This window comes from Cheilinus undulatus, linkage group 21 (genome assembly GCF_018320785.1).
Source record: "Cheilinus undulatus linkage group 21, ASM1832078v1, whole genome shotgun sequence".
Taxonomy (NCBI): Eukaryota; Metazoa; Chordata; class Actinopteri; order Labriformes; family Labridae; genus Cheilinus; species Cheilinus undulatus.
This window is the reverse complement of record NC_054885.1, coordinates 4,465,983-4,488,911: the sequence shown is the minus strand read 5'-3', so window position 1 is coordinate 4,488,911 and position 22,929 is coordinate 4,465,983. Positions and strand designations below refer to the sequence as shown.

Genomic DNA, 22,929 nt, shown 5'->3' with positions numbered 1-22,929 from the left:
GGGTCTCGGTGAAAGCAGGTTAATGAAGCTGACCCAGACGTCCCTCCCCCCAGCGTGTTTTTAGCCCTCCCTGTGGTGCTCCCAGCTCAAAAGAGACGTATAATCTTTACAAGATCTGGGTCTACCCTAGGGTCTCCTCCAAACAGGAGGCATCCTGATATGGAGTCATTATTGTTGCAAAACTCAAGAGAGCGTATTTCAACATTTTGAAAGCACGATTTCCGGATTCTGGGTTCAGATTTTCTCCAAATTTCCATTAAAATCTGCCTTCATGTCAAAACTGCCTCGTTGTGCCAAGATTTTCTGTTTTTGCTCCAAATGCCTGCTTGCTCTCAAATCTTTAGTTGCTCATGAAACTACCGATCAGATTTGGTACCCTGGATTTAAGCATCTGTGGCTGTATGTCCAAAGGAAGCCTGATTTTTACTACTGAAAGCATCTCTGTCATCTGCTTTTTTTATGTAAAACCTCATTAAAGTATTTCCACCTTGAATTAAAAACTTCATTGTGAGGGAAAAGATTTTAATTAAAAGTAGGATCGAGTTCTATACAGTCACGAATTCATCCAAGAATTCAAGTACAATGAAAAAGTGTATAGCTCTCATTGAAAAAAGCTCAAATTCAATTTGCAGTTTACATTTCTTACAGGTGATAATTACATCAGGATAAAAACAGCACCAAATAGACACACTGACCATGCATCAGAGAGGGAGACACACAAAGGCACACGTCCGCTCCCACTAACCAAACACCTCCATATTTGCACGCATTCACACCTAAAAACCATTCACTCTTCTCCCTGTCCACAGTGATATAGGTCTATCTTTGTAAACATCGACAAACTGGCATTTGTCATTTCATTCTAATTTATCAAATTGTTTAAAAAGATTTAACGTCGGTTTTCATGATAGTGAGTGTGCTCGTCTCAGAGCCCTGGGAGGAGTCTGCAAAAGTCAAACTCCGTCGTGATTTGTCCAAACTATTGAGCATCCATGTGGCGTTGAGATCTGGCTTTATCATAGCGTCTTCCTCTTAGCGTCTCCTCCTTGGCTTTGAGTGACATCTAAATGGAAAACAAAGAGAGCTTTAGGGGTTTATACACGAAACAAGCCCAATAAAGATGCACAGAACGCATGCAGGAACAAACACGAGCAAAATACAGAAACAGGACCAGACAGACGGAAAACACCAAACATCTAAAAACAGGGAGGCACGGGGGAGGACGAGGAGGGACGGGGGAGTCGATGGAGCAGGCGTTTGGCTGGATCCCATTCTCCACGCTCACAGACTTTAAGGCTCAATTAACGGCAAACTCACGTCATGAGTCAGCAGGCTTTCCTGTGAGTTCCCTGCAAACATGGCGAGGATCATCTAGACCAGAGGTTCCCAACCTTTTCCTTTTTATTCATATCTAAGAAAAGCTAAGTCCCCTAGGACCTGCTTTGAAAAATTCTACATCAATTTTCATTGGCAAAATCCCAACATAATAAGCCGACTTAATAGATTCTTGCCAGAAGATCTAAACTTAGCAAAAAGTAAGTAAAGCAGTGTTTGTTTCCTTTTAAATGGTGCCACATTTGTAAGAAGCATGCACTTGCAGAGCTGATTATGTCCCATTCAGTTTCTACATCTTCTCTACCAAATCAATGCAAACCAGCTTATTTTTGACTGCCCTTCACCACCAGCCCTGTTGCACTGGTATCTGAACATACAGAGGCACGTTACGCTCAGCGATGAGTCCAGATTCTGCAGACAGCACTATGCTGATTGCTGCACCAATAGAGTAACATCTTTAGGTGGAGGCAGTGTGATGGTGTGGGGCTGCATCCTGGTCATCATCGGAGTCAATCTCAATGCAGAGAGATATCAAAATGAGAATTCAAGAGTAGAAAAGCAGCTCTCTCAAACCATTCGGGTTTACTCCTGTATTCTCTCAAATGCTAAATAAACTCTTCTTTGCATTGGTTCCTACATGCTGAGACATTTTTAAGTCTTGTTCCTGTGTCCAAACAGAAGCAGAGTTCTTCCACACACTACTGAGCCTCCTGTCTGTTAAACTGCCAATATGACTTGTTTCTTCAGACTTCATTTATCCAATCCACCAAACAAGAGTCAATAGTAGAATAAGCTGCTTGGAACCCACATACTCAGCTCTGCTGCTCATCCTACAAACGCATGATCCTTAAAAATGTGGCTCCATTTAAAAGGGGAATAAACAGTCTCTACATCAACTACAAAAAAAAAACACTGTTACAACAAAGAAATAATCTACCAAACAGAAATGCCCTTCTTTTCATGTCTAAACTATCTATAACTATGGCAGCACACAAGGGCCATTCTACATAATAAAATATGCATCATTACAGAACTTTTTCATGTAGTCTATAACATACAATTAACCTAAAAAAACACTAAAAAACATGAGTTAAAACCAGGCTGCATTAATACGCACACCACTCAACCAAAACTTTTTAAAGTTCTTTTTGATTTCATTACAACATTAAGTCTTTTGGGTTGGAGTACATCAGTCTAACCCATCTCAGCTTGGCAGAATTTGCCCAGTCAGCCTTGAAAAAGTGCTCCAAATCTGCCTGATTACGAGGTCGTTTCCTGTCCACAGCCCTATTCAGGTCAAACCACAGGTTACTAGAAGGATTCACATTCTTGAGACAAATTCTTCAAAGACTTTTTTTTTTTTTTTTTTTTCTTTTTTAGAATAAAGACATTTTATAGGAATCTCCTTAAATTTTGAACAACTTTGGCAGAAGTTGTTCCTGAAACATCTTGACCCCTAACCAGCAGTTTCCACATAGGATGACTGCGCCGCGCACCGAAGAGCCGCGGGTTTGGTCCAACCGAAGGTGAACAGTGCAGCCCTGATCAGCAGGAAGAGATCACGGGCGAACTGCAAGTTCACGCAGGAATAGTACATCTACAGCGGACTATTTTACATTTTGGGGTTAATTTATCATCCTTTCTGGTATAAATCCATGATCTTATTGCTTCTGCCACTGGGTGAGTGCATTAGGAAGTTAAAAGGTTAATGTGTGCTTAAAGGATCTGTGCTTTTATGTTAAATTCTATGCGACTTCCTCTTCTGGATCTTTCTGATTGACGGGTATTGATGCAGTTTGGAGCTGAAAATAGACCTGCAGCGTATATCGAATGAAGTGGAGCAAAGTGTCGGTCCAGGCACGCGCCGCTGCCGGTCTGGAGCGCCAGCTGTGGAAATGCTCTAATAGAGCTTCTAAGGTGAAACACAGCTAGAAGAAGCAAGGACTTTTAAAGGGGTATTTCAGTATTTTTGCATAGAGGTAGAAGCAGCGTTAGCCTTCAGTAAAATCAGTGAGCATTGCTGGTTGTATCGGCCAAGAAACTAGGCTATACAGCGTGACAGATGGGGACAGCTTCTCTGCAGATTTTAGTGAGTTTTTGTAAAAATGAGCCACAAAACAATGTTAGCTCAAATGTGCATACTATCAAAAAATTTTTAAGCATTTTATTTCATACCCAGAAGGCTTTGGCTACTGTTTATGTGCTCTTGCATTGCAAAATAGTGTCTGGGAATAAAATAAAATGCTTCTTAAGTTTTTGATACTGTGTACGTTTGAGTCAAAATTGTTTTGGGGCCCATTTTTTACCAAAAAGTCACTAAATTCTGCAGGGAAACTGTACCCATCTGTTAGCTGTGTAGCCTAACTTCTCGGCCGGTACAACCAGCAATGCTCACTGAAATCAATGGAGGTTAATGCAACTACTACTGCTAGGTACCTCTTACCTTTAAGGTATTTAAAATGTCTTGAGAGATAGAGAGATAAATGATAAACAATTACAGATCTTTGACACCCTAAAATTTACATTTTTAAAATTAGCTGCTTGGTAAATACAAAAGTAATTAATATAGGTTGCAGCAACAAGGGTCTAGAAAGAGAAGCAGATGGGAGTCTAGACTGAGAACATTCTCTCTGAACTATAGTTGTGTTTTAAAGACTAAAATATGACTGCAGACATTCAGTTCATCTTGGACTTTCTCAGTGTAAAGTGAAGCATGGATGGCGAGACTCCTGTTGAGCCAGGCCGGTCCAAAACCTTTATCTACTTCTGGTGAAGCTGTTGTTTTGTAGATTTGCCATGCTTCTATGCGAGTATGGTGTTATTTTTGGTGGATCACAGAGCTGTTTTTATGTCACACGTCTTCAGGACTGATGGTATTGCATATTTATTACATTGCATTTTCTCCCATCTAAGTCATTTAAACTGGTGACTGACATTTTAGAGCAGTGGCTATAGCTCCTTTCTTGCACTCAAACCTCAGTCAACATAGCCATGTATTCTGTTGATACCACCCATCAAACATAATCAATAAAGGCCAAGACTGAAATAAAAGTTGTACTCTATTCTTCTTATTTGGCACAATGCTGTGATGCATGAGATGGTTGAAATACTGCATATGAAGGTCTCTATCAGGATGGACCCAGCCTTTTATTTTATTTTTCAAGGCATGAAAGAGCCACAAAATCATCACTGCTTTTTCCCTTCCAGTATGTGACTGCTTGCCTTTTACGACAATTTTTGCAGTAAATAGAAAAATAAAAGAATCAGTGTGCAAGGTCTGATTGCTCACTTTTTATCTGATTACTGATGGGAAAAAAAAATTGCATGCAAAGATCAGAATTTTCACCTTTCAGTGTGACAATGACCCAAAGCCTTCATCCACAACTACAAAAGTTGGCTTCACCAGAAGATAGAAGTTGTAATGTGGCCCAGACGGTGCCATACCTGAAGCCTGCAGAAAATCTGTGCAGTAAAAATACTGAATTACAATTATTCTGACTAGCTATTTTGATGATTTTAGACTTAAAGAGTGGCATCATTATTCTGTTTTTAATTTAAAACATATTACATGATTGCTGAAGGGTGCACACAGATTGAAGAGTATGATTTTTGGAAAGTTCGGCACAAGCAAAGATAATTTATTCTTACATCTGTGTATAAAATGTGCACCAGGATACCTCTGCTGCAAAATATTCAAATTAGACTGGATCTAAAAATGGACGTTAGACATGGATTTCACTTCAAAGAGACATTGCATTTGAGTAAATTCAATGCAATTCCAATAAAATTTGGATTTATTATTTAGCTCTACTGTGGACTGACCTGAAGAGAGTGTGCACAGGAAACGCTGCAGGAATCTGAAAGAGTCTGATTGCTTTTGCAAGAATGAGCTTGGAAATTTTGCAAAAGTTGAGACAGATTTCAGTGAAATTAGAGGGCGCCCCACAGAGTTTTAGTCCAGGGGTGTGCATATTTATGCAGCCAGGTTTTTATCATTCTGTATCAAGTCTTCCAAAAGGATTTGGTTTTGTTCTTCACTTGATTTGTTGATGTTATAGGCTATATTAAAGGTGGAACAAGTTCTGCAATTACGCATATTTTTTCTCATGTGGCATTTTATCAGTGCTGTGTTGAATTTTTATATCCTCTGTACATGAGGCCAGCCTTTTGCATCCTGTTTCCAGGCAACCTGTGATAGTGATAATGACAGTGTGGCCTATTTCTCATTTTTATAAGCCCTAACAGACTTGCAGATTCATGCCCTGCAGGCCTGACGGCACAGAAGTCTGTGAGGGTTTAGGGTGGAGATTGGGATGGGGCCGTTGAAGGTGGAGGGAGCGTCAGATTTTACCTGAGAAAGCGAGCTGCAAGTGAGGAGGCAGAGCAACCTGAGACCCTGACTGGAGACTCTTATACAGATCTGAGGAGACAGGACAGGAGACCAGGAGGGAGACGGGGGGAAGGGGGGCAGATAACAACCCAAAAAAGAAAGGAGGGGAAGAAAAAAAAGGTGGCACAGAGGTGGAGGACAGGGCCGAAGAGAAGAGAGGAAACGGACAGATGGATCAGAGGGAGACAAAGGAGGAAATTTGGGGGGAAATGGAGCAAACAAAATGGAATAATGTCAAACAGGAGAAAAATCACAGGCTTACATTTGACACACAATATGGTGATAAAACAATGATGCTCTAACATAGAACACAGAACAAAAACCCTATACAAGAACATCGAGACGAGACATGGCAGGGCACAGCACCCGCCTCATGTGTGCAAATATTTCATTTAAGGCCATGAAATAATCCTTAAAAAACCTAGGATTCTTTTAATGTGCACTCACTGTCTACCTCTTTAACTAACTAACATCTAATCAGCCAATCACATGACAGCAACCAAGACCTGTAGGCATGTAGACATGGTCAAGACAAGCTGCTGAAGTTTAAAGTGAGCATCAGAACTAGGATGACTTGGGCTGATGTGTACAGTGCCTCTGTGTGTTTCTGCTGTGTGCATCACTCACTCTGGGTCAGGGTAGAGAACGATGCATTGCTACTTGCTGCAGAGCCGCTGCCTGCCGTACTCGAGCCTGCCGTACCCAGCGACGGCAGGTTTAGCAGCGAGGGGAACTGGAAGGGCAGGGACACGGGCACCAGGCCTCCCAGCATCCCGAAACCCAGAGGAAGAGAGGAGGAGCCCAGGAGGTTGCCGGTACCTGCAGTGGAGACCTAGGAGGAAAAGTTTAATACGTTTAAGAGAGGGAAAACTTCAGATGTTTCACTCACAGAATAGAAAAAAGCTCCTTAGTGCATCACCAAACTTTCAAAATAAAACTTTTTTTCCTTTTCACACTTCAGTAACAACACAGTCCAAGCAAAGCCCCGGAGTAAAAGCTCCACTAAGAGCAGGGGTGTCAAACCCAGTCCCAACAGGGGCCGGATTCTGAATTTAGGTCCAACCAGAGAGCGTAACAGGGTCGACATTTAACCATAAACTGCCAACCTCATTTTCACTAGTAATGAAATATGGAAAAAGAAACACTGATTATAGATGATTTTGAGATTTAAAAATGTCAGAATTATAAATTTAAAGGCTCAAAATCTGAGATACAAAGTCAAACTTATTAGTTAAGCAGGTCAAAACACAATATTAAAAGTCAAAATAAAGTTATAAATGCAAATAAATGAAATAGAAATTTAAAATCACGAGTTTAAAAGGTCAAAATTAAATGGGATTAAATTCAGAATCAGGCATTTTAAAAGTCAAAATATAAGCTGATATTTGAAATCATAGGTTGAAAAGGTCCAAGTTTGAGATACAATCTGAAATTCTGAGTATAAAATGAAAAAATGTGAGATAAAATTCAAAATCATGAGTTTAAAAGGTAAAAAATAAGAGATTAAATTTAAAATCGTGACCTTAAAAGGCTAAAATAAGAGATAAAATTCAAAATCATGAGTTTAAAAAGTAAAAATAAGAGATAAAAGCCAAAATAATATTTTTTAAAGGTCAAAACATGAGATAAAATTTAAAATCATGAGTTTTAAAGTTCAAAATATAAGATAAAATATAAAATTATTACTTTAAAATGTCAACAAATGAGATAAAGTCAAAATCATGAGTTTTAAAAGCAAAAATAAGAGTTAAAAGCCAAAATAACGTTTAAAAAGTAAAAATATGAGACAATATTTGAAATCATAACTTAAAAAAAGTAAAAATGAGAGATATGAGTCAAAATTATGGGTCTTAATTTTTTAATTGTGAGTTTTAAAGGTCTAAGTTTTAAAGGTTTAAGTCTAAGTTAGGATTTGAAAAGGTCAAAAAGTGAGAAAAAATTCTAAATCATAAGTTTAAAAGGTAAAAATTTGAAATAAAATCAAAATTTAGGATTTTTAAAGGTAAAAATAAGAAATAAAATAAAAAACAATATGTTCAAAAGGTCAAAATATAAAATAAAATTTAAAACTTTGAGTTAAAAAGGTAAATATAAGAGATTTAAGTCCTACTCATGAGTTTCAGAATTTTAACTGAGTTTTAAAGGTCAGAGTTTTAAAGGTTAAAGTCTCAAGAAAATGTTCAGAGTTGAAAGGGTCAAAAAGTGAGATAAAATTCAAAATCATGAATTTAAAATGTCAAAATAAAAATGGCATTCTAAAAGGTCAAAATTATGAATTGAAAAGTCTAAATACAAAATTAAAAGCCAAAATCACAAGTTTAAGTTAAAATTGTGAGATGCAAAATTGAGAATATTAAACTAAAGCAAAAATTAGTTTATTTTCCCACAGTCTTGACTTTTTGACTCATTATTTTCCCTTTATTTTTCCAAATTTTGATGACTTAAGGACATTTCAAACTAACAAGGTTAAACTTTTAAACTGGAGGAAATCTGCAGACCGCAATAAAATATATGATCTTGAGGGCCAGGCCTAACAGTACCACGGACCGGATTTGGCTCCCAGGCCTCGAGTAAGAAGGAGAAAAAGTCAAAGTTCTCATAAAGAAATGTAAAATCAGCTGCCTATATCATACTGTATACATGAGCCATTAAGGAAGCCATGTGGGTCAAATTAGTCTCTTGATAGCGTAGAAAAAAGTCCTCTGTTTAGAGAATCAATCAAACGATAAAGGAGAGTGAAACAGCATGAAAAGATCAGGAGTGACCGGCCTTAATTGCAGGTACAAACACATTGAGAGAAACAATGAAATCCAGTAATCAGCCCCCGTTTGGAGGAGGTTTGGGACACATTTGTGGACATTTGTTTGGCAGTTCAAGCACAGTATGCGAGTCCCTGGCCACACTGAAGGACCACCTACTCTCTGTGTCGAGGCCAACAATGAGGCCAGATTTAAAGTTCCTGATTTCAAACTTTTCCACAGTGCGGAGTTAAAGCATTCTTTGTGTCTAGACTTTTACTTTTTATCATCCTTTGGCTCTGTTATTAGTTTTTATACTGTTTTAAGAATGTCTAAACTGAAACAGAATGTGTGTTCATTGCAAGATAAACAGCCCATGATTTGTCAAGCCACAGAAAATTTTGTTTTAAATGTTTTATTTGAAATCAAACTTTCTGAGCTCTGTTGAAACAGGCTGCTCATAGATTTCTTTGCATTCACTGGTTTGCACTTACAATCCTGACACAGGTGGACTCCAACTAAGGTGTACAACCATCTCAGCAAAGATCAGGAGAAATGCATGTACTGCACTTTGCAAAAAGAGGTATGCTATGTGGACTGAAAATACGGGCAAAAAACAACTTTTTTTATTAAACTTAATGTGCAAAAACTACTGTTGAACACCGCCCTATTAGTGCATACAGTTTCATTTCTTCAGCCCCCTGCACTATCTGCACACTGCTTTCTTTCCTCAGTAATTTTTGTTCTTATAACTTCAGTTCATATTCCTGTTTCATCCTGGATTTCTACTGATGTGCTGTGTATGAGAGCACCGCTAACAACCACATTCCCCTGGAGATAAAGTCAAGTATTTCTGATTGTGTCACAAACCTGTGGTAGCTGAGAAGAGACGGATGAAGTTGGGAGGGAGACAACCGCCTTGACCCCCTGAGGTGTGCCTCCCCCTTGTCTCTGACGCTGCCCCGAGCTGGGGGAGGCGGCTGTGGGGGAGGCACTGGATCCTGAATGCTTGCTTATGGAGACGGTGTTTATAAGGCTGGTGTTGGTGCTGCTGTTGTTGGCGGCGGTCTTCTGGCTGCTGGGAGGCGTGTAGCTGCCTGGCCCCGGCTTGGTCGCCCCTCCTTGGGCTCCTGAGAACGGCGGGCGGAACCCTGCTGGGCTTTTGGGCGAGTACTGGTGTATGGAGGGGGATGCCTGAGAGCGGGGCGTCAGGGAGACAGAGGGCGAGGATGAGGAGACGGTGGTGGTGACGGCGGGGATGGAGGTCCGTGGGGTGAGTTTGACGATGGGTGGGATGCTGCTGTGGGTGGATTTGGTGAGGGTGGCGTGCATTGGGGTGATGAAGTTGGACTGCGGCTGGGGCTGGACTCCAGGGAGGGAGACGGAGAGTTTGGTGGGCGTGGTCTGGGGTAGGTGGGGCGTCTGGAAGGTTTTGGAGGTGATGTGTGAGGCAGACTGGAGCGTGTGGAGGCGGGACTGAGGCGGCGTGATGATCAGAGCGTCACCACTGTTGGCTTTATTATTGCTGCCTTTGAGGAGGCCGGACGGAGGCGTGGATACCCCCACCTTTGACCCCGGCGCCACTAACGGGGACGCAGTAGGTGGTGGGCGTGGTTTAGGAGGTGAAGCTGAGGCAGGCATGTTAGCTTTAGCCACGCCCACACTTAAAGTTCTCTGAGCGTTCAGCACTGAGTGCCTGGGCACCTGAACGGCGCCCTTCACCCCGCCTATCCCCTCCACTCTGACGGAGGGATGAGGAGAGGTGGCGAGAGAAGGGGGGCGGGGCTGAGGGGTGGAGGGAGATGCAGAGGTAGAGATGTAGTGAGGAGCGCTGGAGCTGGGAGTGCTGACAGAGTTCTTCTTCTGGTGCTGCAGGAGCGGCGAGCCATGGAGGGAGGAGGGGGTGGGGGCGGTTTTGGGTCGTTCGGGGGAGGGAGGGCTGTCTCCTTGGGCGAGTCCCTTGGCTGCGTTACCCAGAATTGCCAAAGCCTGCGAGATTGAGTCCAGAGAGGGCGCTGTCAGATCGTCGTCGAGGGAATCCAGACATATGGGCTCAGCCGGCGACTGGGGCGGTCGCTTGGCAACCTGAGCTGCGGGGGAGGGGGTGGCACCTGCTGAAGGTGTGGACCGCTGAACCCACACAGCCTCCTGGGAACACAGAGAACAAAATACAAATTTAGAACTATCACTAATGACACGTTTAGAGCCAAACTACCTTAGCACTCTGAGCATAATGCAGCTTTTTAGTGGAATAATTCACTTTGAACTTGTTTATTTATTTATCTATTTATAACAAAAAATCCTTTTCACAATGCATTGTGGTGCATAGATGCAAAAGCAGCTCATAAACAATGCTGACAGACCCTGCGGACCTTAACTACTCAAATAATCACCAGCTTCCCTTTCAAATATGGCTGTTTACCGTGTATTTCAACTTTTAAATGGCGCACTTTTTCCTGTCTGAATCACATGTGACACGACTCAACAAAACAACTCTACTGTAAGGACTACGCTGGCGCATCAACATGGAAATACTCCTTAATCTACATCATGCTGTCTGCTGACACAAGGTATATCCATAAAAGTTGACACTAAATATAAGGTCATTTCTTAATACACACTCCCTCTAAATCTCAATTTGTAACCCGTTATATTGGTGACAGTTATGCGCAAGTTTGTTTACATACTAAATTTAAGTTGTTAATATATGAAAAAAAAAACAAAACTAGAATTGTTTTACTTTAATAGCCTAAACAAAAAAAATGAAAATTAAACAATACTTTAAATTTTTTATGTTATAAAATCAAAAGTCCAACCACTGTTTTCATTTAGGTTTGTTTAAAATCCTTCCTTTGACAACATTCTTAATCTATGATTTTGAAAACTTACAATTTTTGAGTTTCTAATGTCAAAATTTAAGACTTTATGAACCTGGAAATTTCAAGTTTTTTTTGTTAAAAGTACATTATTTAAATCTCAGAATTTCAGAGTTAGTTTTCTTGTTAATGTCCAACGTTATAATTTTTTAATTTTCTTTTTATTTACTAAAAAATAAACAGATCCTCTACATTTTTTAGCTTTTAAGGTGGCCATTATACACCTTTGTACATTGTGTTTGTTATCATGACCTATTTTCTTTATTTAAAAGATATATATACAACTAATTTTTAGGGATGGACAATATTATTGGTCTGGTATCGATATCAGCAGATATAAAATTTCCTGCAAATATTTACATCCAACATTTTGCCTGTGTATTTCAGCATATATCAGCTGTTTTAGTCTGAACCAAAAGACCTATGTCAGCTGAGGTCTCTCTCTTTATTCATCCTCATTCTTTGACTTTAAAGTGTTTTTTAAGGATTGAAGTGTTTCCTTGGTCATCCTTAAATCTTAAAAGTGTCCAATAGGACTGAATGTTTTGTCCGAAAAGCATACTTAAATATCGATAGCGGCTAAAATGAATCTGTAAATATCGGCATATCAAATATCGGCAAGAATCCAATATGGTGCATCTCTACTCATTTTGACATAGTCAGAGTTCTGCACCCCCCTGAAATCTTTGACGCCACCCTCTAGGGGGGCCCAGACCCCCTCTAGGTCTGGAACCACTGTTCTAAATGGCTGGAATTATGGAGGACTGTCATTTGAGACAAAAAAGTAAAGTATTAAAGTTGACACAGAATCAGGACTAACCTTTGGCTTTGGGGTCTTAGGAGTAGGAACGATCTTTTTCTTTGCTCTGCAGAAAAAAACACAAAAGTGAGAGAAAGCCAAACCATCAGACAGTCAGTAAGAAGGACAGGGTCCTTAGACTCACGTGTAGCCTGTGATGTGACCGTGAGCCATGATACTCTCCTTGAACAGCATCCTGTAAACATAAGACATATTAATGCTGAGGGATTTTACTCCTTGTTCAGCCAGTAAACATTCAGTAGGCTGCAGTCTGTCATACAACACCGCAGACTAGTCGTCTTGGCAGAAAAACGCACCTGGCCTGCATCCAGCCTTTAGGCCACAGAGGTTTGACTTCAGTCTCCATGAAGGCTTTGAGGTAGTCCTCGAGAGAGAGCGAGTTCTTGCCCTCCAGCTCATAACAGCCCAGCTTCACCCGCACCAGGTTACACAACAACGCCCTGAGAGGAAAACACAGCATAGAGTGAATCCTCGGTTAATGCAGAGAGGGTAGAAGGATCTTAACAGTCACATTATCAAGCTCAGACTTTCGCCATTTTACATATAAACTCTGCAGAAGCAAGCAACAGTTAGCAAAGTTACAGTGGCAAGGATTTAAAGCTTTTACTCCCATTTTATCATTTATTTTTTTTGTTTGCATTTTGCATCTGACGGGATGCATGTCAGGTCCTTGTGTGGATCAGGTCTCTCTAAATTTACAGACCCTTTCGTAAGAGAAGAACTTCCCTTTTCTGGTGAAACTGACCTGAGTTTGTCATCCCAGACAAACTTCTTCCGAGGGCCCATCACCCTCTTCCCTGGCTTCTCCTCATCGTCGTCCTCTGACCCGTTTTTCTCTCCCTCCTCGGACTGCTGCCTGGGAACACAAACATCAACATACTGCATCAAAGCACAAAGGGTCCAATCACCTGTGATCAAAATAAGACTCCCAGCTGTCTTGAGAAGTGTCCTTACTTTGCCACTTTAGCGATGCAGTCCATGTTGTATCGAGCGATCTGCTCTGGCATCACGCTGCACACGGCCAGTTTGAGCTTGAGTAGCGGCGTTCGAAGGCGGTCATCCTGATGGATGTGGAAAATTAGAAGACAAGCACATCTCAGTTTATTTAACAGAGATGAATAAAAAGCTTAATTATTGCCTAATTAAAGCTCTTGGGTTGCATTATAGTTGATAAAATCATCTTTTGCTTTCCACACAGACTGTTCTCCCTGCAAACAAGCAGAGCAAGCAAAAAGGCAGCTGGAAAACACTACCGGGACTCCGAATGGAAACGAGAACTCTTCAGACACCAACAGTCATGTCGCACGCCTACAGACTCTGTTTTCATCCACGGGATCTGTTTATAGAGATTATACCTGAAGCAGCCTCGGGTCTGAGAATAAAATCCCTCCCACACACCTGTATGTTCAGACTGAGCTTCTTGAGGCGTTTGAGCAGAGCTTCTTTGTTGCAGGGCACGAAGGCCTCCAGATGAGTGTAGACGGCTGAGCGCACCTCCGCAGGCTGCTCCTGGACCTGCAGCTCGATGCTGACGCACGCAGAAACACGCAGGCAGAATCGCACACGTCAGACATTAACATAGATTTACATTTCCTCCTTACACCGTCTTAAAAATGTAAATGTAAGCTGTACTCACTCCAGGAGGATGTTGTTCATGTCCAAAGTGAAGAATTTCTTCCTGCCCTCTTCGTCAAACAGACGGGACGCCTGTGTGGACAGAAAATGTTAGAAAGTTGATGCTTAGGCAGTCTTGTCCAGATTTCTGTTACAAACTAGACAAACGGAGCACTCAAAGTTTAAAGAACTTGGAAAATCTCTATCTTAATAGTTCATTTTTTGTTATTCTACAGCCTTGGTTCCCAACCTGGAGTCCAGGAGCCCCACAGGGGGGCATGAGATCTCAGGGGGGCAAAAAGGAAATAATGAGCTGATTAACTAAAACTGCAAGACAGGTTGTCAAAATGTGATGCTCTTTGATACAAAATGCTTTAAAACCTTATTATCTTTTATTTCAAGATGGCAGTCTGCAGGACTTTAGGAAAATGCCAATTGTTGTGTGCCTGAGACTTCTATTTTGTTGCCATGGTATCAGGACATGCATTGATAAAGTTTGATTTTCAGTAGAATAAACCGAAGTTTAAAATTTTGTCAGAGTGATAACCCTTCTCTGCGTCTAATCCTTAATCCCAGCATTAAAATCAAATGAGACTGAGGGTGATAAAGATGTTCGTACCGCTCTCAGGTCTTCGATGCGTTTCAGGAGCGGTCCTGGCAGACCGCTGGGCAGCGGAGGAGGCGTCATTGTGTTGCCCTGTGACACTCTGCTCCCGCCCGCTTTGTGTCCCATCCCGAAGGAGCCGTTCTCTCCCTGCACCGGACTGGACGGCTGGGGGGAGTCCAGCATCCCAAAGTCCAGGTCGCCCATCATGTCCTGCAGTATGTCGTTATTGGCCGAGCCCAGCAGCGACATCACAGCTGGGTCGGGGGTCAGGTCGGTTATGTTGCAGTCATTGCCGCCCGCAGCCTTGGTGTGGGCGTTGAGGAGAGCACTGTTGGCGTTGGGCACTTTGGCGTTGGGTCGTTGCAGACCGGCTGCTCCCATGTTCTTCTTTCTCATCTCCTCCTTCTCTCGGGTGAAGCGCCGCAGCATGTTGGCGAGGTGCAGAGAGTCCTTCAGCAGCTTCTTCTTCTTCTTCTTCTCTGGTCGGTGAACATTCAGGGCTGTGACACTGCAGGAACAAACGAGGCAATGAGCAGAAAGACGTTAAAAGATGCACTGAGAACAAGGAAGGATATCAGGATCTATGTGACAGTGCTGCTGGAAAATACCTTTACACATACACTGAATCTGAATTGGTGCAGAAATAAAGATCTACATGAGTCTAATGAGCTTTAAGGTAGGAGATGCAGGTGAGTCTGAATGAGGCTTAAGATATATGTGATGTTAAAGTCTGCCACCCTGTTTAAGCACTGCATTGACTGGGATTTATACTCGTTTTTAGGCCTTTAGATATCAAGTTATAATCCTTAACGCTTTGTGAGTACGCACCTGAATGTGCACTGAAAACAGTTTTATTTCTGGGATGCTTTTATCTAGACAAGTGTTAATTAACATGTGGCTCTTTTGTGATGATCTGTGGCTCTTTTATGTCTTAATTTGAAATATCATTCCCCCAGAAAACCTTAAAAAAAAGGGAAATTTTGACCTCAAAAAATGTCCACAGCAAGTCATTAATCAGTTTGTTTCCCACACTTCTACAGTTGTCTGACTTAATTCTCAACCTTTATTTTCTATCTGTGTATATCCAAAGCCCTCATTTGCGATTTTTTCTTTTTCACCCTCTTTAACTTATTTTTATTGCTGCTTTAACACTTTTTACCACTTAGATGTGGGTTGAGTAACACGGATCTCGACATACTGTTATTGTAGAGTACGGATGCATGCACTAAAGTGAGTCTTGGTGTCTGAATGCACAAAACACATTGTTAATGCTACATGTAAACACAGCCTGTGTGGTGTATGCATGGAGCAGAGCAGGGGCATTTTTAATATTGTCAAGTTTTGATCCTGATGAATGGACCAATAAATGAACAGGATTACTTTTTAATTACTTCACACACAGTCTTGTAAAAACAAGAATATTCTGTGCCCAGGATAGCAGAAAACACCTACAAGCCTGGGATGAAAACCCAGTCATTTGGAGCAGCTGCTCTGCTTCATTTCACATTCCCTCCCCTCCTTTTTATCTTTCTGCACTCTTAAAAGCATACAACAGTATTTAAATGAGGTACTGCAGCGTGTGGAGGCTGCTGTTTACTCCTTTCTCTTGTTTGGACTTGGAGGGTCTGAATCTGTGTGTAAATCAGCGATCAGATGCTTCTTACCTCAATGTCAGGTGGTTTTCCTACAAGCCCTCAAGGTTATCTTGATCCCGCTTGTGCATCTTTAATGTCTACCTGTTTTTTGTTCGTCTTGGTGTTGCATAAACTTCCACTGAGACTCACCCGCTCTTTGGTACTTTATTCTTTCTTGGTTTCTTGTCCTCCAGGATTCCACCATCTTGCTTTTTCCGCCGTTTTTTAATCACCCGCTCCTCACCATCTTTCATCTTCTGCAGACACGAGAGATAAAACGGTCAAAAACAATAACAGCACTTAATAATCTTGTATTCTTGTTGTTATATAATGTTTACTTCACTGTGTGTCTGTGTAAAGAGAAGGACCCTACCTTGAAGTGATTATCTGCTGTGCTCGTGTTTTCTCCCTCAGAGTCTGATGCTGCTCTGAACTGCAGAGTTCCAGTGTTGATGTAGAAGCCGCCGTGTTTTGTGGTGAGAGACGCCGGCACCAGCTCGTCATACTGATGGACAGAATACACAATTAATCATTGATATGTTTGCTGCTTTTGCAAAAGTGCCAACCACTGCTTAAAAAACAACAGAAGAATACTAAGCTGTAAGCACTAGTAATAAACAATCTGCAACCATCCAGACCCAGCAGGGATTTATTTTGAAAGTGCGCAGTGATGTCTCAGCAGCATGCTCCCACAGGATTTGACCAGCAGGATCCTACTTTCTATGCAGCTCTCACTGCTAAGTCTTTCACTTTTATTCACTCAAATTAAAGACTGGCTGGTTTTAAGAGTTGTACGACATGAATAATAATGTGTACAGGGTGGAAAAACATGAACTCACAGCCTCTGAATTGTCAATAAACGGGTCGGTTTCATCGTAGCCATAGCCGATGTCAATGAGATCCTGCATCCTGTCCTTTTTCTTCTTCTTAGTGCAGCCACCCTTAAAGAACAGGAAAGAAACAGAATTAAAACACATCCTTCTGCATGCACAACAAGTACACAGCTGTAAAAATATTTTCCCATCAAACAGAAGAGCTGGCATGCTTCCCTCACAGTGTTTCAGAGAATATTCAGTCACAAAATAACAATTAGGGTATTCAGGATTTGTATCTGAGCTTGAAATGGAGCACAGGCAGCAGGAAAGCAGTCATTTTCAGGCTAGAATAAACACTAAACACTGATGCTGAGTCCGTCTTACTTACATATTTGTTTTCAAACTTGCGGGCCAGCTCTTCAACCTCCCGTCTCTCCCTGTCGTCATCAGCAAACGGGTCGTTGGGGTCCAGAGGAGGAGCAAGTCCTTTAGGGAGAGTTGAACCTGCATGCTTTACCTTAAAGACAGGGACGAGATAAGAGAGGAGTGAGTGTGCATATTCTAAATCTCCTACAGCTTGATGTCTTCTTTAGCTAAAAGGTCATTTAACAGAAGATAAAATCTGCTTCACATTAGGGGGCACATTCAGAGAAACGGCAGCACTTTAAATGCAACCTCAGGTTTCTAATAGGGATGCACGATACTGGATTTTCACCGATATCGGATATGCAGATTTTTACAGATTAATTTAGCTGATACAAATATCTAAATATGTTTTACATAACTAAAAATTCAGTCACAATTCAAGGGTTGAGGGTGACAAAAGAAAAACTTTTTGTCTTAAAACACACTTTAAAGTTTAAAGAATGAGGATTAAGGAAGAAAAGGATCTCAACTTACACAGGTCTGTTGGTCCAGCATAAAACTCCACTAACTTTTATATTCACAGCCAAAATATTGGATAGAATATCGGCAGAAATTTTGAAATCTGCCAATACCGATATCAGGCCGATAATAACGTGCATCCCTAGTTAATAAATACAACTTTCAAACAGAATAAAGTTGATATCCTATATGCAATTGAAACAGAGAAACTCAATAGCCAAAGCTGCGGTGTATCAAACTTTAACTGCATATTTACGTGCCTAAAAGTCAGGGAAATAAGGACATGATTGACTTAATAATAATATATAGGTATTAAGCAGGGCTGTCACAATTAATTGAGTTAATTGTGATTAATTAAGGTCCACAATTAGTGCAGAAATATCATGATTAATCTCGTGCTTTATTACCCCTTTCAACACACGTTGGTTAAGGCCACGTCAGCATTTCCCTGCAGCCACAGAGATGTAAAATATGTCCACTACTGCTCCTAAATTTCTCATTTCACTTTTAAAACTCACAGAAATTCACACAGATGACTAAAAAAGTAGTATAGTATAAGACAGAAGGGACTGTCACCTCTACTCCCTGTCAACCTCATTTTAACTCCTTGCCTCTTGGCTGTTTTTTAATCGCTACTGTCTTCCTAGCTTTATCGCTTTTATCTCTTTATCATTTCCCTTTTATTTACCTTTGCAATTATATTTGTCAATTTAACTGCTTTTGCCGTTTTAGAGCTTGTTTTCTGCTGCTTTAGTTATCTATTTCTGCCCTCTTTATCTACATTTCACTGACTTTTAATGTTTAGCTCTTGTTTCTCTTTTAGCTTCTCGCATCTTAAATGTTAGTCCTCTCAGTCTCAGCCTGTGTAGCTGGGTTCCTGCACTGCCTGGGTTCCAACTTGGTTCACTTGTTTTTATGGTACTTAGTCTGTGTCTTGTCTGCATCCTGACGATGTCCATGATGTCTTTGTTGTGTAGTATCACATGATGTCTGCACTCTGATTGACGTCTGTGATGTCTTAGTTTGCATGGCATCACATGACGTCTGGGTTTTGATATATTTTGATAGTGATGGATTATTATCTCGTTCATATTTTGGTTAGTTCTCTAACTGTTTTGGATTCTGCTGATGTTGTCAGGTGTCATTTGTTCTGTCTTCTTTGTCCTTTATTTAAGTTTTGTTGCTGCTTTTCTGTTTGCTTCTACACATGTCAAAGCACTTTGTAAACCCATATTTTTAAAAGTGCTATACAAATTAAGTTATTATTATTATTATTATTATATGAAGCAAAATTGCAGCATTTACCATGAAATGAGACACAGGTCATGTAATTTTTTTTCTTGTTTTCAGGTCTCACACCAGAGGATCATTTATCATAAAAAATGAGTACATTTAAGTTATTCTAATCTTCACTTGAGTGCCAATAATGTGGCTTATTTCCATTTTGTTTCTTTAACTGAGGAAATACTTGAATTTCTTGTGTATGCAGTGTCTGACTAATCCTTGAAATCTCTGGATACAGAAATGCTGTTCACTGCTGTGCTTCAGGTTTAAAGCTGCCTCTTTCACTTTCTTGTTCTTTTTATGCTGCTTAGCAGCAATCTTTGTATGCCTGCAGACTTTCACATTACTGAATCTTAAAGATAAATTTCTTCTTGGGCTGGCCCCGACTTATCAGTGGGAGCATACATATTCAAAATATCTGTATGACCACAAATGTGAGAGATGTCTGTAACTAGAGTCAGTGGGGGAAAACTTAATATCCCACTCCTTCTTTGACAAAGGAACTTAAATTTAAGTCAATTTCTTTTTTGAAAGAAAGTTTGTTTGGTCCAAATGATTTCTCCTTAACATTTAAATGTTGTTAGATAATGGATTCAGATCTATAGTCATAGGATTTTATGATCACTGTTCTGTTTGACACTGAAATGCTTCTCTTTGAATGGTTTCTATTTGTTTGCAGGAGATGTTCATCAGGATCTGTTCAAAGTTTTTACATATTACAGGAAGTTTTCCTTGCAGCAGCTGCCAGGTGCTTGCTTATCAGCTGATCGTTTGGTAGCCCAAGTACCCGTACTCATAAAACACTACAGTTAAAGTACTCGGTATCATTTTCCATCATCATGCCTGCCTCTCAGTGTTTGGGCCCGTAGGGAAAATTGAAATTGGTGATATTTTAACATAAGGATAATAAAAATAGAGCAGACTACAAACTCTGCACTCATGAACTGTCAAGAGGAGCAGAGCTAAACACCCAATGGAAATAAACAAGCTTTCAAAATAATATTAAGAACTGTAAAGGTACCATCAAGTATTGTTGTCAGTGTTCAGTATAAGTAAATACCCAAGTCTGAGTACTTGAGTACTGAGTACTCCATGAGTGTCTGATGCAGAAAGAAACCCCCTATATCTGAAAGTTTATTTGATATTTTAGGTCAATATATAATACGTGAAGCCAATATTTTGACGGTAAATATCAGCAGAAATGGTCCTATGTTCATACCGATATTATGCCACTAACACTGTGCATCCTGAATAAAAATAATAACTAACACTCTTTGAAAAGTGGAACTATTTGGACCAAACATTTTCATATGACTCCAGAGGTGAAGCCAGGTTCAGCCCTTTCTGTTCAGTGGCAGGCACAGAGTTTTTAAGATGTTGTCATATATATTTCCAAAGGGAGTACAAGATGAGAACATTTTGATATGTTGATGCGGAAAAATACATTTTTCCCATTAGTAAGACTATTAGGAGTATGCCTACTATTTGGTCTACACGGGGAGTTATGATCTTTTCAAGTTAAGAGCATTTATTAATAGTAAAAATAAAATAATCAATACCTGTGTGATACCACAGCAACAACATTAGAGGTCGTACTGGTCCCGACTAGGCCCACACCAGCATCAGGGCTTGATATCACTTGCAGTATGATTTTAGCCTCTTATTATTTGAGCAGATAGGCAAAGCTGACGTCATGTCAGCAGTTCCGTGATTTTTTATGTAAATAAGGAAGAGCAGACAAGAAACCAGACAATGTTACATTGTCTATGAGGTGTGACGATCAGCTTATGAAATAAAACAAATTTTCAAAATCAAAAACAGAGGAGGTATTATCAAAACTTGATATCTGTACTCAATATTAGTGAATCCAAATGTAAGTACTAAAAAGTGGTATCAGTACACACTACGGATGCAAGACATCGGATTTCAAAACTATGCAGTGCAATTACATATTTGCATACAAACCTGCAGTTATGTATGCATTAATCCGTGCTTGAAAAGTTTACAAAAATGCCTGCTGAAAGGCCTTTAAGTTTACAATAGTGCCACTGTGGCACTTTGTAGAAGTATCTTTATTTTCCAAAAGGGAAACACTTTTACTTCTGTATTTTCTATGCTACTTCAAATTTGTATGCTTTGAAAAATACACACTTCTAAACTAGGGGTGCGCCGATCAATCGATCGGTGCTTATTTCCTTAATTTTGGGGGATTGGTGATCGGAACTGACATAATTGAGTAGTTTGGACAGCAATGCTCTGAAAGTTTCATTTATATTTGAGAGAACTACCTCATGTGCAGTTAAAACAACACGTTTGTATTGTTTCACAGGTATTGTTCAGTGGTTTTCAATAAAATAAGATCGGAACATTGAAGGTGTATGCTGTCAGTTATAAAAAAAAGTCGGTATCGGCAAAAATCGGAGTCGGCAGGTCAGGCTTTTTAAAGATCAGTGATCAACCAGAAAATTGCAATCAGTGCACCCCTATTCTGAACTATCATAATTCTCAGCATTTTCCTAGATAACCAAACAAGCAGACTGGTGATACCATTTATATATTGTATCATAATGGCAATATTGTCCAGTATAATTGCAATCACACATTATCATATTGTGCAGCACTAGTGCATGCATAGTCATACACACACAATACTGGGCTATTTCTTGTTTCTGATCATCAAAAATTGCAGTGAAACTGCACAGTCTAAACTGCACAAACACATTGCCAACAATGGAGAGTGGCTTAATCTAGCAGCATATTTTCCAAATATTGCCAATGTTGTGCAGTTTACACAGTCCTCCTTCTTTCTTTCGGAAACCTCCATACAAAGTTTTGTACAATTTAAACAGTGTGTTGGAGTTTCTCTGTTATATTTGATGATTCAAGACGAAAAATTACCCAACATGAGGTGTCTGGGGCTTTTGTTTCTAATGATGTGGTGTCAAACTGGTTTGATTATTACTAGAACCATAATAAAGATAGTTAAGTCTGGTCTTTTGACAACAGTTTGCTGTTTCTTTACAGAAACACACACCAAAACAAATAGCTCTCATTGCCACTCAGCTAAACAGTCAGTTGTGATTGTTGTTCCAGACCAGGACTCTGGATCTAGACCACATCATGGTGCCTGTCTGTGTTTTACTTTCTGACCTGAGTTTGGGGGTTTGGCTGGACCAGCTCGCCGTAGTTGAACTCGGACGATGATCTGTCAGTGGGCTCGGACAGAGTCAGGTTGAGGCGGACTGTGGGTTTCCTCTCCTCGGTCTCTGCATCGTTTCCTTTCCTGTTTCCAAACAGACCCCCGCCGCCTCCTGCTGACCCGACCCCCGCCGCACTTCCACCTCCATCTTTCCCAAAAGTGATGTCGGCGGCCTCATCTTCGCGGCGGCGCTTCTTGTTGCTCTCTTGCGTCGGCGGAGAGGTGTTGAAGGATGAGAGGGTGACGAACGGCACTTTCCTCGGCTCTGCCATCTGACCCTCTCCGTCCGACGACCGGGCACACTAAACTGGGGGCGCCGCTCTCCTGTGAGCCGCCGCGGGGCTGGAAACCTGGAGACGGTCGACAAGTAGAGCTAGCTAGCTTCTCTGCTAGCCTAGCTTCCTTAGAATGAGTGCTGCAGGCAACACAATTACTTTTATCTCCTCTCAGCCCGTTTTAATCCATATAGAAATATTCCCAGGAAAGACCCCGCCGCCTACGAGGGACTTAAACTTTGAGAATCGGCAGTTTTAAGCGCTTCCATTAAATTAGTAGTTAGCTACCGCAAGGAGGATTCTGTAGTAGCCATCTTGATCATTATTATCATTATTCAGTGGCAGGGCGTGCGCGTGAAAAGAAAGCGGAAGCCGGGGAGGAAAGAGAACACTGATTGTCCAATCACAGAACAGAAACACCATAAGGGTGACGCCCACTTGACACATTAGCGCGAAC

General features: G+C 40.8%; 1 protein-coding gene across 2 annotated transcripts; it reads right to left on the bottom strand.

The window, feature by feature from the left end:
* Nucleotides 1-505: 505 nt before the first annotated feature.
* On the bottom strand, nucleotides 506-22,824 carry ubn2b (ubinuclein 2b). Of its 2 annotated transcripts, XM_041817050.1 has the most exons (17): nucleotides 22,149-22,824; nucleotides 17,218-17,346; nucleotides 16,854-16,955; nucleotides 16,388-16,519; nucleotides 16,165-16,271; nucleotides 14,393-14,888; nucleotides 13,796-13,866; nucleotides 13,558-13,687; nucleotides 13,114-13,220; nucleotides 12,905-13,015; nucleotides 12,456-12,599; nucleotides 12,284-12,334; nucleotides 12,160-12,205; nucleotides 9,334-10,611; nucleotides 6,353-6,557; nucleotides 5,687-5,755; nucleotides 506-1,063 (listed from the first exon to the last, which is right to left on the bottom strand). In XM_041817050.1, exons 1-17 carry the CDS (start codon nucleotides 22,467-22,469, stop codon nucleotides 1,017-1,019), a joined length of 3,546 nt encoding a protein of 1,181 aa, XP_041672984.1. In that variant the 5' UTR covers nucleotides 22,470-22,824; the 3' UTR covers nucleotides 506-1,016. The 2 variants fall into 2 exon arrangements, with proteins under 2 accessions (XP_041672984.1, XP_041672985.1); XM_041817051.1 differs by lacking the exon at nucleotides 5,687-5,755.
* Nucleotides 22,825-22,929: the final 105 nt, after the last annotated feature.

Excerpts from the sequence above, each read along its gene's own strand:
- ubn2b (XM_041817050.1), bottom strand. The coding sequence starts at position 22,469 with ATGGCAGAGCCGAGGAAAGTGCCGTTCGTCACCCTCTCATCCTTCAAC. Across the intron at positions 16,272-16,387 it reads CAGCAGATAATCACTTCAAG|AAGATGAAAGATGGTGAGGA; the intron begins GTAGGGTCCTTC and ends TCGTGTCTGCAG. Across the intron at positions 13,016-13,113 it reads TGCATCGCTAAAGTGGCAAA|GCAGCAGTCCGAGGAGGGAG; the intron begins GTAAGGACACTT and ends TTGTGTTCCCAG.